This window comes from Manis pentadactyla, chromosome 3 (assembly GCF_030020395.1).
Source record: "Manis pentadactyla isolate mManPen7 chromosome 3, mManPen7.hap1, whole genome shotgun sequence".
In the NCBI taxonomy this organism is placed as follows: Eukaryota; Metazoa; Chordata; class Mammalia; order Pholidota; family Manidae; genus Manis; species Manis pentadactyla.
The window spans coordinates 15,890,411-15,908,692 of record NC_080021.1 but is presented as its reverse complement, the minus strand read 5'-3'; the positions used below and the strand labels follow the sequence as shown (position 1 = coordinate 15,908,692).

The 18,282-nt window shown below is 36.3% G+C and overlaps 1 protein-coding gene across 1 annotated transcript in view; it reads left to right on the top strand.

Annotated features, from left to right (window-relative positions):
- Positions 1-18,020, top strand: part of LOC118935858 (serine/threonine-protein kinase TAO1-like) — a 136,540-nt gene extending 118,520 nt beyond the window's left edge. Inside the window, exons 17-21 of the mRNA XM_057497744.1 lie at positions 637-765; positions 3,284-3,487; positions 5,455-5,694; positions 9,989-10,171; positions 15,599-18,020. Coding sequence (XP_057353727.1) covers positions 637-765; positions 3,284-3,487; positions 5,455-5,694; positions 9,989-10,171; positions 15,599-15,925 — 1,083 coding nt within the window. The 3' untranslated portion in view covers positions 15,926-18,020. The remainder of the gene's footprint in view (positions 1-636; positions 766-3,283; positions 3,488-5,454; positions 5,695-9,988; positions 10,172-15,598) is intronic.
- The last annotated feature ends 262 nt before the right edge of the window (positions 18,021-18,282 follow it).

Genomic DNA, 18,282 nt, shown 5'->3' with positions numbered 1-18,282 from the left:
CAGAATATGTGTGAATATCTGTTCATGTTGTTAGTAAGGCTGCCAGTCGGCAGTATGCTTTTAGTAGTTAAGTTTTTGGGGAATGAAAAGTTATAGGAGGATTTTTTTACTCTGTTGGGAGTCAGCACCCTTAATCCCCATGTTGTTTAAGGGTCAACTATTGCATGTATCATCAGAAATAAAATAATAATATATAGGTATTTAATATTTAACATTTTCATATTATTTAAAATACAAATTAAAAGGGTTTAATTTGAAGATGAACGTATTACATTGTTTAATACACAAATCAAGCTAGATAAAAGGTCATAACTTAATTACATTTGTTTTGTTTTATTAGTGGGGGGTGTCGGGCAGCATACTCCACTTAAATGGGGGAAAAAAGGTGAAAACACTGACCCTGTAAAAGATCAGCATTTTAAAGATGAGTTCCATTTTAGTGGTTCTCTGAAATTCAAATCATAAGGATGCTGAGTAATACTTGTTAATAATTTGTTGGATATTCTTGTTTTGGTAATGATTGTACTGATTTTATAATCTTAGGTGGGAGGAAATATCCTTGCTAATGTGTATTAAACTGCTGCTTTGAAGCTTATCTACTTAGCTAATTTGATCCATTTAAAAATTTTCCTATAGGCTAAAGTGATGTGCAACAAGGTGAAAAAATTTCAGCGGCGTATCCAGGATGAGCAGAAGAAAGAACTGAATAGCCTTTTGAAGACCCAGAAGAGAGAATACAAACTTCGAAAGGAACAGCTTAAGGAGGTATTTACTTTATAAAAATTTTCAAGCCACTTACCTGCTTACTGGTTATATCCAATATTGATCTACTCATAGAACCATTAAGATAAATTTTTCTTTTGTTTGTGGCCACTAACAATATATCAGTTTAAGTGAGGACATTGATTATAACCTATTACTTTTCAATGGCTGAGATCCTCAGTTGAGTGTGATCTAAAAAGAGTGATCTCTTGAAACTGTGAATTATTTTATAAAGCTATTATTTAGTAGCTTTCCTAAGCACTTCTTAAGTAATTGAGTCACTAGAAATAAAAATATTTTCACTGTGAAAAAGAGCCGTACGTCTCTTCCTTTAAAAGTAAATCATACCTTCTTACTTTGGGCTCATATTACAATAATTTGTTCTTATTCTGATTTTAACACAGAAGAAGGATAAGAGGCATTTCTTCTCATCCCATTTTCTTTAATAGGAAAGCATGCTAATTATGTCGTTATGGCTACAGGATTTCATGTGTGTTTGCCCTTTATGTGCTGCTTTCTTGAACTTATTTTTATCACAGATCTAGTCTAACTGTGAGGAAAGCCATGTTGTCCTAAGGCAATTTCTGAAAGGGGATTATTATTCAGGATAGTGGTCAGGACAGGAAAATGGTATGTGTCAACTATAGCATATTTATTATATTGCAGAGAATATAAATCAGCCATCTTTTGTAGGTATAAGATGATTTTTCAGAGACTATTGACCTTATGGTTCTTCACCTGTTATTCAAGAAAGAAACCAATTCTTTATTACTTTTGTGGATAAGATACTCAAACACATAAATATAAAAAGCACATAAACTTGTAGTTCTCAACTTAAGGATGTCAATGAGAAGACAGGGATAATACAGGCATATACAGAATCACTTGGCTATGTTTTTCAAAATCTTTTGCCAAGGAAATTTCCCACCCACAAAGACTATAGTATGTCCCTTCCTCTATACTGATAATAATCATTCTAAATGAACACACACACACACACACACACACACACACACACACACACACAGACAGACATACGCAGACACAAAACTACCTTCTAACAGAAAACGAACTTATTAGTTAGACTATGAATTATATGCTTAAAGGATTATCTAAAACAACATATTCATTTATAAAACTAAAACCTGATTTCACTAGGAAACAACAATAGAACTGCATTTTGTTGGATATTTATTTACAGTTGGGAATCCTATTTACCATCTTTTCAAATCCCATGTTTAGTATTGAGTTTAGCTTTTAGATTACAGTAATGGGAATACATAGCAGGTTATATTCTTTAAAGTTGGAAAAATCTTATCAATGAACCTCACTCGGCAGGGTATATATATAGCAAGGCTTTGTACCACCAATGTCCTTAATAAGACTTATATGTCTAATTATAGGTCAAATTCCTACACACAAAAAAGCACTATACCAAAGAGATTATGATTATTTTATCAAGATTAGTTTATCTGTGTGCTAATAATTAATTACATGGACTAAAAATTTCAGTCCATCAGTCTGTAAAAGAGGGTGTAAACTGGGGAAGTCTTGGTGGGTGGGGAATTTCCTTGGCAAAAGATTTTAAAAAACATAGTCAAATGATTCTTTGTGTATTGATTTTTATGTGTTTGAATATCTTATCAATGAAAGTAATGAATAATTGGTTTCTTTCTTGAACAACAGATGAAGAACCATAGGTTAATAGTCTCTAAAAAATCATGTTAGGCCTAGGAAAGATGGTTGATTTATATTCTCTGCAAGGTTGATGCATTTTAGGTTGCAATATACTAGTATTAATTAGCATTCTCGGGTTTGCATCATTGAATGTATTGTCAGCATCCTCGGGTTTGCATCATTGAGTGTATTGTCAATATTCTCATCTTGTCCAGTATAAATACATTTTTTTTAGGAAGTTTGTGAGATGATATTTAAAATGCTGTAGAAAAACATTGGTCTTGCCTTGTTCAGTGGTTATAGTGCTGAATATTAAATCTATTCTAAAAGGTCTCTGTTTTCCTTTGGTTTTGTTGATTTTCCATTTAATTTCTGGTGTTTTATACTGAACCCATCCTTAACTTTGCCAAAAATTTAGTATTTCTATTGTTGAAACTAAGAAGTGAGACATATCTATATTTTAACCTTAATTTTAATTCAAGAGTGATTTTTACTTAAAGCACTGTCTTCTTCCCCTTTTTTGGGAGGACTTTAAAGAAAGATGTTTTACTTCATTCACCAATCATTGCGTGCTTTCAAAGCTACGAGCCATCCTAAATATAGCTGTGCAAAGCTAAAAAGTATGCATGTTTTCTAGTGTATGTTTTCTCTTTTCTTGTCCTACTTCATGGATAACTCCAGAAACAGAGAAACACTACCTACCTCCTTTAAGGTAATTGACCTGCCTGCCCATGAGAGAGGGCACAAATTAAGTACTTTTACTGAAGATTACCAGCTACCAAATAGTATATTCATGTAGTTAATTTTTATGTATTCTGAACTCAGTTGTTCTTTATCTTGCCAGGAGCTGAATGAAAACAAGAGCACCCCAAGAAAAGAAAAAGAGGAATGGCTTTCAAAGCAGAAAGAGAACATACAGCATTTCCAAGAAGAGGAAAAGACCAATCTTCTTCAGCATCAGAGCCAGTACCTAGAGCTGCAATGCCGTCTCTTCGAAAGAAAGTTGTTACTTGGGTGCCACAACTTGGAGCAGGACCTTGTCAGGGAGGTATGTGTAAATGGTGTGAAATCAGAATCTTCCTGAAAATATGTCAGTCACATCCCACCCTCAGGGCCTTAGAGCGCCTCTGCTTGCCTTTGCCTAAGTCCTTCTTCCCTGGAAACCCAACCCACACAGTTCACCTTCTCCCTCACTTCATATCTCCTCAATTCTGATCTCCAAATCCTCCTCCCTTCTGTAAATATTCTTGCAGTCCTCTCTCTCTCTCTCTCTCTCTCACACACACCACACACACACACACACACACACACATACGTGCACACACTTTTTATGAGGATCTCTCTCTCCCCAAGTAGAATGGAAATTAGATGAAGTCCCAGGTTCTGTTCAGGGCTGTTATATCCAGTGGCTAGATATATCCAGGCTTTGTAGCTAGTGGCTGGCCCATAATAGGTATTCAATAAATATGTAATAAGTAAATATATAATAAATATTAATTCCATGAATGAAAGAACTGTTAATTTTTAAATATGAGAAAATTAATAGGATAACTTATGCCTTTTCATCCGAAATGGGTGCCATGAAGGTATATACTACCATTTAACATAGTTTTATAATCATGAAATTATTCATTGGGAATATGTAGAAACTTATGCCAATGAAAGCAACGGTTCTCATTATCAGGTATACCTATGAGCATAGATCAATTTATTTCCAAGAGTGGCTTAAAATAAACTTCAAGTATAACATAATTATTCAAATTCACTAATAATTAAAGAAATTCAAATGAAAACAATTGCATCAATTAGATAAGATCGGTCTAAAAAATTGGTAAGTCCTAGTAGTGGCATGGGAAAGTGGTCAATGTTGGTAAGAATATAAACTGACCCTGCCATTTTGGAGCATAATTCATCAGCTTTAACTATTTAATTTGCATGTATCGTCTACCCATCGAATCCGCTTCTAGAATTCTATCCTAAAGAAATAGTAACATAATTACATGGTTTATCATGTGTAGATGTTTATTGAAAATTTGTGATAAAACAAAAAATAGAAAAACTATGGCATCAGAAAGCACAAACTTCCTATAAAAGATTTTTTTAAATCTGTATTTGTCCATTATATTTTTAGGTAAAGAAAGCATATTATATGCCTATAATATATATTGTTATTCAATTTTAAAACTGTATGTTTTTGTGTAATAGTTGTGTCACGATAAGTGTGGGGAAGGTTGGGAAACATATGCACCAAATGTTGGCCCCTCGAGAAGGGGCAGCAGAGGCAAAGGGGGCACGTCTGACTTCCTTCTACATAGAAAAAGAGAGAGAGTGTGTGTGAGTGTATGTGTGTGTGTGTTGTACATTTGATCTTTTAAACTGAAAAAAATTGTAGTAACATTTATTGATCAGGAGGTAGGTATTCTGACAGCTTTCCACTTATGAACTCATTTCACCCTCACGTTAATTTTATGAAACAGCTATGTTATGGTCTCCATTTGAGAAGTAATGAAATGGAAGCACAGAGAGTTTAAGTAATTAACCCAAGGACTCACTGCTTGTCAGTAGCATAGCCAGGATTTAGAAAGCAGGCAGCCTAGCCCTAGAGTCTTGTGTTCTTAACCACTGCACTATACTGGGTATACTGCATGTAATAGAATTGAAAGTATACTCTGAAGAAATTCAAAGGATGACTTAGAAATCCTGTTCAATACAGAATTAGGAAACATAAATGATGGAAAGAGAGTAGAAAGGACATTAAGTCTCTTGGGACAGATTTGATATGTCTTAAGCTTATTGCTAAAAGTAGTATAAATAGTAAATGAACAGATAAGGCAATTGTACTACTAATTGCCCATTTTCTCCAGTTCCAGTAATAAAAGTCTAATATTCACTGTGCAGCCATTATTAAATCAGAGGATTACATCTATATATCCTGGTTATTCTGTTTCTTAGGATTTTTTTTCTCCTGGCCTTGTACATCAGCAAATTACACCTTTGTCTTTTTTTATGGATTAGGAATTAAATAAAAGGCAGGCTCAAAAGGACTTAGAGCATGCAATGCTACTGCGACAGCATGAATCCACACAAGAACTGGAGTTCCGCCACCTCAACACAGTGCAGAAGATGCGCTGTGAGTTGATGAGTCTGCAGCATCAAACCGAGCTCACTGACCAGCTGGAGCGTAATAAACGGAGAGAGCGAGAACTAAGGCGGAAGCATGTCATGCAGGTTCGACAGCAGCCGAAGAGTCTGAAGGTACCTTTAGCCTAAGCTTCTTGGCAAAGGAGAACAGATAAAAGGCATCATGTAAACAGTAAAAGTCTAAGCCAGATGTCTGTCATCAAGAAATTGATTAAGCTTTTTTTCTTTTCATTTTCAGCATGTTTGGTTAGTGTTGGTGTAGAGGGTCTATGGCTACAGACTTCTGCTTGTGTATTTCTCAGCAGAGTACCAAAAAATGGCCAGAACTTTTTAACTGTGGAAAGTATCACAAATAAGAGTCAAAATTCTCATTTTAAGTGCACCCAAATGTCCAGTGTTGGTACTACAATCTACATATCAACATACTAACCTGCTGGCTTCTCTCTGTTGTTCCAAGTTTTATAGTTTTGGAATCTTATTTCCTCTGAATGTGATTTGTATCTAAAAGAGGCAGTAAGTTCTTAATTAGTACAGAAACCAGTGAATGAAAAATGCCTTTTTACCCCCTCTCCTTTCATTGTCAATACTCATCTTTGGAGGAATAGTGGAATTATCACACTGTTACTCCCATTCTTTCTGTGTTTGATAACATAGGTAAGACCAGGGCATGTGTAGTTGGAGTGTATTTTTTTAATTAGTACATCAGAGTGAAGCAAGGTATTATATGCTGTCTTGTAGACAAATAAGGAAAGACAAGTGTTGGTGATATATATAGTATCAAAGGACTTTAAATTTTGTATTTGCTTTGATAGAGAAATTTATTTGTATGATACAAAATTCAAAAGATGCCAAAGTATATTTATTATAAAGTTAAAGGTTTCCCCTCTCCTTGTTCTTTAGGCCACCTGGTCCAGCCCCCTCTACCAAAATCAACCAGAGTTAACAATTCCAAGGAATTTTCAAATTTTATATCTTGTAATGAATATGTGAAGTATAATCACATGAATGACCCACTATATATGTTGTCACCCACAGTAGTACCTCAGTTAATCTGTACATGTCTGCACATTGTAAACTTGTATTTACATCCAATAAGGCCCCGGTTCCACACTATCTTCTTTATACCCTTTTTCAAACTCTTTGACCATTTAACTATAAAACTATCAGGTAACAACACTTACCTGAATAACTCTCCTGAAGTGAAGTGAAATTCACTCACGGAAGTAATCGGTGTCCAAACCAGAAGCTAAACCACACCTAGTGGTATCTCTGATTCCTATTCAACTTCATTCATACAAGTTGTCCTGAACAAAACATAGAAGCAAAGCTAAGATTCACCCTTTCCTTGTGAATCTAAGTAAAATTTTATACTTTGCTGTATCTTCAGAACAGCTAATGAACATCGTTTACAGAGTGGCTCGTACGTTGACTACCCTCATAACCGTCATTAGTTAATGCTTATCACAATCAGAATTCATAATGATTTTCCAGATTTATTTTGTCTTTGTAGTGGTTACATAGTAGGGTTTCCCACCAAAAGATATTTAAAGCATGTGTATAAAATGAATTACAGTTTTAAAGTGAGCAGCACCCAGAAGTAAACCAAACTGAAAGCTTATTTAGTGTCTTTGGTCAGACCATAAATCTGATACGACTTCATTTCTCTGGGGCTTGGAAGAGGTTAGTTGTTTGCTGTTTAACCCTTCCTTTTTGTTCCCTGTTGTGGCAGCCTTCTCAGTTTGAAAGCTTGTAGACACTAGTCTGATTTTCACAGATAGTGTTAAAAAATCAAGGGGAAAAACAATGTCTCACAGTCGTAGTCAGACTTCAGATAGAAAGCATCCTTCTCATGATACATAAGCTCAAGATTTTCTGTAAAAGAAATTGTTCTGTTACTTCAGTGGGAAAGAAAATCACCATGTTCCTCTTAGTTGTATATATCTATATACTTGCACAATTTGAACAAAACAGATTCTTTTTTTAAATTAAGGTATCATTGATAAACAATCTTAAGAAGGTTTCACATGAGCAACATTGTGGTTTCAACATTCATTCATACTATCCAGTCCCCCCCAACCCACTGCAGTCACTGTCCATCAGCGTAGTAAGACACTATAGAGTCATTACTGTCTTCTCCGTGCTGTGCTGCATTCCCCATGACCCCACTATATTGTGAGTGCTAATAATAGTGCCCTTAATCCCCTTCTCCATCCCTCCCCACCCACGCTCCCCAACCCCTTCCCTTTGGTAACCTAGTCCCTTCTTGGAGAAAACAGACTCTATTTTAACATCATGTCATATCATTTACTTAAGTAATAGTTGCAACCTTTTTAGGTAAGTTTGTACTTGCTAAGTAGTAGTTCAACTTCAATAGCTGCAACTATTCCAACTTTCTCCAAGACTTTAAGGGGGATAGGAGGACTTCAGTTTGCACACTTAGGTAAGCTGACAGTATTTGTAGACATTGGGGCACCATTTGTGAGGAATGACTTGGGTAAACACCTATTGTTTATCTGCCATTTCTTCATCTGCCATTAGGTGACGTTTTGTCAGTATTAAGTGATTAAGAAACAACTGGAACATGTTTATCCTGCTTTCACTTGAGTGAAACATTGAGGAATATAGTTTGTTCTTGGTATAAGTATTAATCTTGTTGAGAAAAATTTTCAGGGCATTCCTTTTTGTCATTAGCTAGTGATATGGAGTGACTATAGTTTTCTTGGCAATATATTTGAATATTTAAAAGTTTTTTAAAGAATGGAGGCTGTTACACAAAGTCAGAAGAGAATTCTAAATTTCATTGTTCCATTTCTGGCTAACTTGGAGGAATTTTATTAACCAAAGGCAGTATTTAAGAGCAGTGCTAAGCATAACTAAACCAAGAGTTTGTCTTTCTAGCTAGACATTTCTTTACCCTTCACAGAATAAAGGTACATGACTATGACTTAGTACCTCAATTGGTGTAAAATGCAGAAAAGGATATATATTTGATTTTGTAGTATGGGAGCAAAGAGTGTGAACTAGTTCCTTGACAAGAGTGTTTGGTCATACATGCATTTGCACACTTAGTCAACCATTCAATATCTGGCAGTATATATATTGAGGTAAATAATTTCAACTATAGGTTCTGCCTTTGTGTAGCAAATGAGTGTTGTTACTTGTAGGCTTGATGGGTATACCTTATAAAATATATCTCATCTTACTAAGTTTTGTTGAAACTTGAGTTCATAGAATAATTAACCTGTGATTTAAAGCCAGAGTTATTCTGTTTCTGAACTCAAATTATTTTATCTCAAAAGTGTTTATATAGTTCATGCCTGGTATCATTACCACAAGAAGGGTTGTCCCTTCTCTTGCCTCATAACTTTTCTTTGACCTTTGAAAGATTAGTTAGCTGACTTTCAGGTTTTTGCTCGTGGTGCTAAAGAGTAAACCCTAAGGAGAAGCAGACCCAAAACTTAGCCATCTTAACTGAGCAGTATGACCACAACATGAATGAAATGCTCTCCACTCGAGCTGTAAGTTTACTTTGCTTAGGCAAAACAAATTTAGTGCCCCTTTCCTTCCACCGCCCGAATAAAATCCCAACAATTGAAATATTAAGTTGGAAATGAAAAGTCTGCTGCACCTTGGGGAATAGTGATGGTGGTCCATATTCTTCTTGTTCTCAGCATTGCTTGGAAATATGCATGATGCATATGTAATTCTCTTTGATACATTTGGACATGAGGCTCCACATAGGCTCTCTGCTGGTGCCTTGCAGAGGTTTAGTACATATACCAACAGTGTATCAAGATTGGAGAAGCAACTTTGTTAAGCAGTGTTCAAAAAGTAGTACTTTATCTGGAATCCAGATGGTCACATTTGAGTGTGGGTACAAAATAGTTGCTATGTAAGTTTACAGACTTTTTCTTAATGGGCCAGATAGTAAATATTTTAGGAGGAAAAATTGGGGTTATTATGTGGGTATTTACATAGCCATTTAAAATGTGACCATTTCAGAATGTAAAAAACCATTCCTAATTAGTGGACTATTGAAAAACAAAAACAGAAAATCAGGTAACTGTTCAGATTTGGCCCATAAGCTGTGGCATGCTTGTCCCTGTTCTGTAGTTATTTCCATTGGAGAGAAGAGATTCACAGTCTTATATCAATCAGATTCTCTGTTTTTCTTTAAAAAATAATGATTATTTAGGCATCATCCAAATAGCTTATGATAGCTTTATCCTTCTAATGCCTTCATTGGTTGCTGTGTTTTCCTTTTCCAGAGATGTTTACTCCAAGATGTAAAAGAGAACAGTTGTGCCCTGTAGAAGAGTAGTCTGTCTTAACTTACACCTCCTCCTTTCCAAAGGTCATGAAAAGATAGCTCACGGGAGGATATATCTGTTTTCTTTCTCTCTTTCAGCCGCATTTGGATGAAGCACAGGAGGCAGAGTGCCAGGCTTTGAAAACGCAGCTGCAGCAGGAACTGGAGCTGTTGACTGAACTTCAGAGCAAGATCAAAATGCAGGCTGAGGCACAAGACGCTCAGGAGCTTCGGGAGCTTGAACAGAGGGTCTCCCTCCGCAAGGCACTCTTAAAACAACAGGTATACGTAATAGAAAAAAGTAATTGTGCCAGTATTTGCTTTCATCAAAATCATGACAGAGGTGGCATTAGATTGTTTTCACAATACCATATTTCCTTAATTCTAGTTTTGGTAGTGTTTTCTTTTTCTTTAAAATTACTGATTCAGTAATGAACCTTAAAATTAATGAGTGTGATATATTAAAGGAATATACTTAAGTAGTAATTGCTAGAGGAATGATGTGGAGTTATGTGAAGACAGTTGAATTGTAAAAGGATAGCTCTGGCTCCGTCTTCCTCACTTCTTTTGTGTACCTAGTTGTACCTACAGAAATTGGAGAGAAACTTGGATAGTGAAGGAAAAAACTTTAGTAATTGCTTGAGAGAGACAAGGAAAAGGGATCAGGAATATACTTTGTTCATTCATCCCTGGTCTGAAACTGTACAGATTGATGCATTACTAGAAAAGAGAAGGTGAAACCAGTTTTACACAGTTGAAGAGTCAGGCTGAAAATATTATTTCTAGCTGTAGCTTTATTTATTTTACTTATTCTTTGTCATGTATATTAGAACCTGAATCCCTGAATTCACTTGTGTCCTTTAAGGTACTGAGGCTGTGTGTGTGTGTGTGTGTTGGAGAAAGAACAATGGGTAGAAGCTTTTGAGAAAGAAGGAGAGGAAAGGCATTTGTCCTGAGTAGCAGCAGGATATCAGTTGTATCCAGGGTGGAACGCTATGTTCCAGAATTCCTGGGCCATAAGTTCCCAGCAGCTGGCACGGTGTTAGGTCCCCTGTGAGTTAACACGTGCCTAATGGTTTTGTCTATTAAAAATTGTCATTGCTTCTGGACCACTAATTGGCCCATAGATTTTCCTCTACTTTCTACAGTTCTTGTGATAAAAATAGAATACCTCATTTCTATTAAAAAAAATATGTTCTTAAAAACTCCACCTAAATGATAGCTGGTTCCTAGAATTATCATGTACATAAATGTTGAATCACTGTGTTGTACACCTGAAACTAATGTAATGTAATACTGTTGTCAACTACCCTTCAATAAAAAATTAAAAAAATTAAAAAAACTCCACCTAAATAAGGTGTTGCTATTTCTCTGGCACAGCTGTCTTTATGACTGGCTCCTTTAAGAGTTCCTTGCCTCTAAAAACTATCTCAATTGTGTTTCTCATTTAAGATGGGAAGGCAGAAACACATATAAATTTTTAGAAAAATGTAGTTGTCCCATGTACAGAATTCTTAAATCTGCCTGATTTCAACTTGCATATCTAAAATTTAATTTAAAGTTCCATCTCTTATGCTTCAAGATTATCACTAAAAGAGAAACCTATAGTATTTCAGTAACAGTGTTATGAGAGAAATATTGGTACTGTTTTATTTGTATTTTTAGCTCCACCTAGTGGCTCCGAGTTAAAGAGAGCTAATTAGTATCTTAGGTGTAGTCTTATTTCAATATATGAACTAAGGCCTTCATGTTCTACAAAATCAGGTAAAATGTTGGCATGGGGCTGATACCATTGCCGGAAGTGCCATGGCACTCTCATCCATTGTTAATGCATTTTGGAAAGCAATTTGGAAGTATAAATTGATCTTCGAAAATGTTAAACAAAGAATTTAGAGAATTTAGAGAAAAGAAATCCTGAATACAGGAAAAGCAATACGCATCAATATGTTAACTATGGCATGGTTTATAATGGTTTAAAACACCTAACCATCTAAAATAATTAAGTGCTTATGACCAAGCCACTTAATAAAATCTTACTCAACCATTTAAATAATGGCTATAAAGATAGTATTAATGTGGAAAAATGCTTATGAGGTGTTGAATAAAATAAAGACAAATCACACTTTAAGTGAGTTGAACTAATACTTATAATGGCTATATTAATATTGTAGATTGGTTGTGGTGGTTTGTATTTGATAATACACATGCATAAGATTATTTAGTATTAAAAATAATAAAAGAAACAGTGAAATAAATCTACAGTGCTTTGAGTTGCTACTTGATTTTTAGGGCTCATGTTTATATTTCAAGTGAAGTGCATGACTATAAAGCAGTTTGGGGTCAGTCAGTTGGCAACTACCAAGGCAGTGATATACCCATGGTATGATTTGAAAACATCGTAACGTCCGTATTTTCTGTACTTTGTGCCTACTGGTTGTACAGATAAGAAACAGTCATCTGAAAATAGAGGTGGAACCAGAGAGAATGTTAGTTCTTTCTGGATGAATAATAATTCTGTTTGAAGATTGCTTTCAGCCTCCAAATGAACCAAGAATTTTCCTCCAGGTCGAGACACCAACAGAGGATGCCTCAGTTGAGGCTCACATGAGGTCTTACTGCAAATTTCCTTGTGCTTCATTTACGTTGAAGTTTCAGCAAAATGACAACATAACTATAAATGTTAAGTTCTATGTGCATTTCATACATGCATAAAAAGTGGCAGTATTTCCAAAGTATAAATGGGCTTTTCTCTGTCTTATTTCCTTTAATTTTCCCTGAATATTTCATTTAATGTCAACAAGATGGTTGGTAGTTTTTAAATAAGAATCGACAATTGGAATATCTTACAGGACCTTCCAAACTGAAAATATTCACACATTTGATTTCAGAGAAGATAGGTTAGGAGAGAAGTCTCAGAAGTTTTACATCCAGTGAAACCACCTTTCTTATTTACAGTAATAAATAAGATATTTTCAAAGAAATGGGGATTAGTATAACCTATCACAAATCTTAGTTTTAATTTTTTTTGAAAAATATTCTGAGTTTCTTAAATGACAAAACTAATTCAGCAAACAAAATTGAAGCTGTGCTTACTGGATGAAAGTGGATAAGCATTAATGTGTTTAATATTTTTATCAGGAGTTTCCTTCAAATAATATACAGGGCATTCAAATTAGTTAAATACTCAGTACAAGCCTATCCTTTATTAGGTCCTTTGAATGAAATGTTCTTAATAAATGGATTTTTGAAATTTTAAAATAGAAAAGATTTAAAAGAAAAATTTGAAGTTATTTGAATCCTTACAGATATATAAATTTAATTCTATAAGAATTGGGTAGTTTATATGTAGATATTAAAAGTGGAAAAGTTATTTTACAAATACATATTTTTTTAAACTTGGCAATTATAGAGAAACAAAGAGAAATTAAAATGTCTTTAATCTCACCACTCAGAAATCAGCAGTTAACAATTAGATATCTTTCCCTTAGAAGAAGCATTGTGTCTAATCTAGGTTCTCTTTCAACCTTCATTAGGAAGTGCCCTCTCTAAACCTTTGTAACACTTTAGTACTTAGAGTTTAATAATTTTCAAACTCACCCTACCAAAGTCCATTCTGGCCGATTTGTAATTGCCCACACACATTTTATCATTTTGCATGTCTTTGCCCATGTTCCCTCTGCTGAATATATCTTCCCCTTCCCTTGTCTTCTGGTAAACATGTGCTTTTCCTTCTGAATCCAGTTTCTGTCACCTTCTCTGAGAAGACTTCTTTGCCCTACTCCTCTTCCCCTGTACAGTGAAGTACTCCATCCCTTTGTATTTCTGCTTTACCTTATAAATCTGTTATTACATCTTATCATATTATGTGGCAGTTTTTTATTTGCATGTGTTTCCATGCTAAATTGTGTGTTTTTAAAAGGGCACTTTAAAATCAACACATAAGAGAAGACTTGATAATATGGGTGAATGTTGTAACCACAATGTTGCTCATGTGAAACCTTCATAAGATTGTATATCAATGATAACTTAGTAAAAAATATATACATAAAAATTAAGCACATTTGTTGAGCTAGATTTCTGTGTAGAGAACAATGACTATTGGCTTAAGTCCTCAAGTATCTTGAAACCTAATTTAATACTTCTTTACAAATACTCTTTATTTCCTATTTTTTAAAAACTTTGTATCATGGAAATTTTCAAACATACAGAAAAAGTATTAGTGAAATCATTAAGAACTAGTACAATTAAGTCCCCAAATACTCATTACCCAACTTCAACAGTTATCAGTATCTTGTTTATATTTCATCTGTTTCCCGACTCCACATGCAGCTTTTTAGGGGAGCAGAATAGGGGGCAGAGTATCTGAAATATTTCAAAGCAAATCCCAGCATAGAATGATTTCACTCCCAACACAGATAAGGAAATAAGGACTCTTTAACTTCAACATAGTCATAATTCCATTGTGTTAACTAACAAAATTATAATAAATGTTTAAGATTACCTAATACTCAGTCCATACTTAGATTTCCCTTTGTATCTAAAAAAAGGTCTTCTTGCTTTATTTAGATTGGGGCCCAAACATGGTGTAGACATTGCATTTGATTGTCTTTTAAGCCTTTTAGTCTCCCGTGCCCTTTTTTTTTATTATTGTGGACTGGGTCATTTGCTTTGTAGGAATTCTCACATTTGAATTTGGCTGATTCCATCCTCATGGTGTCATTTAATGCATTCCTCTTTACTTTACATTTCCTGTAAACTGGTAATTAGATCTAGGGGCATGATTATATTTACTTAATATTTTTTTTTCCTTTTAAAAATTTTTGTGAGGAATTTTCATAAGGGTTACCGTGTTACACTTCCTTTTGCATCACATCAAAAGATATATAATGTCTAGTTGTCCCACTTTGAAGTCATATTTGATGAGTGGGCTCAGATATTCTCATTCATTAACAATTTCTCCATCAACTTTTTCCCATTGTCATTGACTTTATTGTGTATTTTTCACACTAAAAACTATTTATAGTCAGCTATATATATTTGTAAACTTTTGAGTTGTCCAAAACTGATTATGACGGCTACCCAACCACTGATTTCTAAGTACATAGCGTCTCCTAACTTTCTAATGGAAATTTTATAGTTTTTGTTTCTTTTTCACTTAATGCTCTGATCTTCCTGGAATATGGTATCAGATGAGGTTCCATTTTTATTTTCTTCCAGATGGTTAGCCACTTGTGCCTGTGTTGTTTTTCCCATTAAATTAATTAGTGCTTTTGTCCTGCATTAAACACTTACAAACTACATTCTGTTTCTATGTTACTAATTACTGGTTCCTACACCAATACCATATTTATTATATAGAGTGACCTTATGGTGTATCTAATAAGGCTAGATTCTCCTTACATATTTACTTTTTCAGTCTTTTTACCTAATAAATTTGGTAGCCATTGATGATAATTGCCCTGATTTATTGTTTCAATAGAAATTATTACCTTTGCTTTTAAGAACTTGATTTTACACATTTTAGCAATATAAGTAATATATGATTCCTACAGTACATCTTTTTGATTTTTAAATGTACATCCTTTAAAATAGCCAGTGTGGACATTTTTATGATTCACTTTAAACCAGAATAATTATTGTTTCTGTAGTTTATAAATTTTTTTAAATAAATGAGCTTTCTTTTTCCTTCCCCCCACCAACCCACAACAGATTGAAGAAGAGAAACTGACATCACAGAATGAGTGCACTGAAAGGATACGAAGCCTGCTGGAGCGTCGAGCAAAAGAGATGAAAGCTGTCGACTTTGAAAGCGAGGGACTAGGTTTTAGAAACATCCATTCTAACCTTGCCCCTGAAGCATTCAGCCACAGCTCCCCCAGAGCTCCTCACAGGGGGCATCCCATAGGTGGCCTACCACAAGCCTGGGGCCATCCAGTGCAAGGTGGGTCCCCAGCCATGCAGGTCACCCTTCTGAGCCAATGCATGGGGTACCCCGAGGTAGCAGTATGGGAGTTCACAATAGCCTTTGGGTTCTGAGGCGGACAGCTGCCGGAGGATGTACGGAACACGGCATGAACAGAAGCACCAGTGTCACTTGACAAATATCCAATGGGTCACACATGTCTCACACGTAACTTAAAATTGAGAATGGCGAGGAGGAGCCAAGATGGTGCCGTGAGTAGGACAGCGGAAATTTCCTCCCAAAAACATACATATTTTTGAAAATACAACCATTCCTAAAACAGAGACCAGAAGATACAGTACAACAGCCAGGCTACATCTACATCTGCGAGAACCCAGTGCCTCGCGAAGGGGGTAAGATACAAGCCGTGGCCCGGCAGGACCCGAGTGCCCCCCACCCCAGCTCCTGGCAGGAGGAGGAGAGTCAGAGCGGGGAGGGAGAGGGAGCCCAGGACTGCTAAATACCCAGCCCTAGCCATCCGCACCAGAGCACGGACACACAGTGCGTGGTGTGCTGGATACTAGGGAAACTGAACAGTAAAACCTGCGAGCGGGTCCCCACAGCCAGCGCACCTGGAACAAAAGAAAAGCAAGTGCTTTTTGAAGGTCTTAAAGGGACGGGGGCCTCACAGCTGGATGGAGGCGTCCCAGCACACTCAGCCGAGCAGCTGGGAATCCCGGGGAAGTCCAGGCGCCCCGACACCCTGGGCGACAACGCAGCTCGGAGGCCCCTCACAGTGATAAACAGCCTCCCACCCATTCCCCCTCTGGTGCGGCCCCACCAGCGCAGAGCAGCAGCCTAAAAGTGGCCACGCCCACAACAACCATGCGGAGCTTACTCCACAGTAGCGGGGCAAGAGTCAGAGACCCGTCTGCACGCAGCTGCCCAGTAAAAGCCGCTGGGGGTCACCGTTCTCCCAGGAAAGGAAGGCCAGGAGCAAGTGGAAAGGGACTTTGATCTCCCAGCTGACACACATGCCAACTGCCTACGACTACCTCTATCACCATGAAAAGGCAGAAGAATTTGATACAGACCAGACTAACCCAGACATCCTCCCCCGAGAGGGAATCTGAGGAGATAGATTTAACCATTCTTCCTGAAGAAGAATTCAAAATAAAGGTCATAAACATGCTGATGGACTTGCAGAGAAAAATGCAAGAGCTAAGGAGGGAGAATACAGAAATAAAACTATCTCTGGAAGGACTTAAAAGCTGAATGGATGAGATGCAAGAGGCCATTAATGGAATAGAAATCAATGAACAGGAATGCAGTGAAGCTGACGCAGAGAGAGATAAAAGGATCTCCAGGAATGAAACAATATTGAGAGAACTGTGTGGCCAATCAAAACGGAACAATATCCACATTATAGGGCTACCAGAAGAAGAGAGAGAAAAAGGGATAGAAAGTGACTTTGAAGAAATAATTGCTGAAAACTTCCCCAAACTTGGGGAGGAAATAGCCTCTCAGACCACTGAAGCACACAGAATTCCCAACACAAGGGACCCAAGGAGGACGACACCAAGACACATAATAATTAAAATGGTAAAGATCAAAGACAAGGACAGAATATTAAAGGCAGCCAGAGAGAGAAAAAAGGTCACCTACAAAGGAAAACCCATCAGGTTATCATCAGACTTCTCAATAGAAACCTTACAGGCCAGAAGAGAATGGCATGATATATTTAATGCAATGAAACAGAAGGGCCTTGAACCAAGGATACTGTATCCAGCACGATTATCATTTAAATATGAAGGAGGGATTAATCAATTCCCAGACAAGCAAAAGTTGAGGGAATTTGCCTCCCACAAACCACCTCTACAGGGTATTTTAGAGGGACTGTGCTAGATGGAAGGACTCCTAACGCTAAACAGATGTCACCAGAGAAAATAAAATCACAGCAAAGAAAGCAGACCAATCAATTACTAACTAAAGGCAAAAAATAAAATCAACTACCCAAAAAAGCAGTCAAAGGAAACACAAAAGAGCACACACACACACACACACACACACGAAAAAAAAACACCTAACATTCAAAGAATGGACGAGGAGGAATAAGAAGGGAGAGAAATAAAGAATCATCAGACTGTGTTTATAATAGCTTATAAGTGAGTGAAGTTAGACAGTAAGGTAGTAAAGAAGCTAACCTTGAACCTTTGGTAACCAAAACCTAAAGCCTGCAATCTCAATAAGTACATATCTTTCAGTAATCACCCTAAATGTAAATGGACTGAATGCACCAATCAAAAGACACAGAGTAATAGAATGGATAAAAAAGCAAGACCCATCTATACGCTGCTTACAAGAGACTCACCTCAAACCCAAAGACATGCACAGACTAAAAGTCAAGGGATGGAGAAAGATATTTCATGCAAACAAGGAGCAAAAAGCAGGTGTTGCAGTACTAGTATCAGACTAAATAGACTTCAAAACA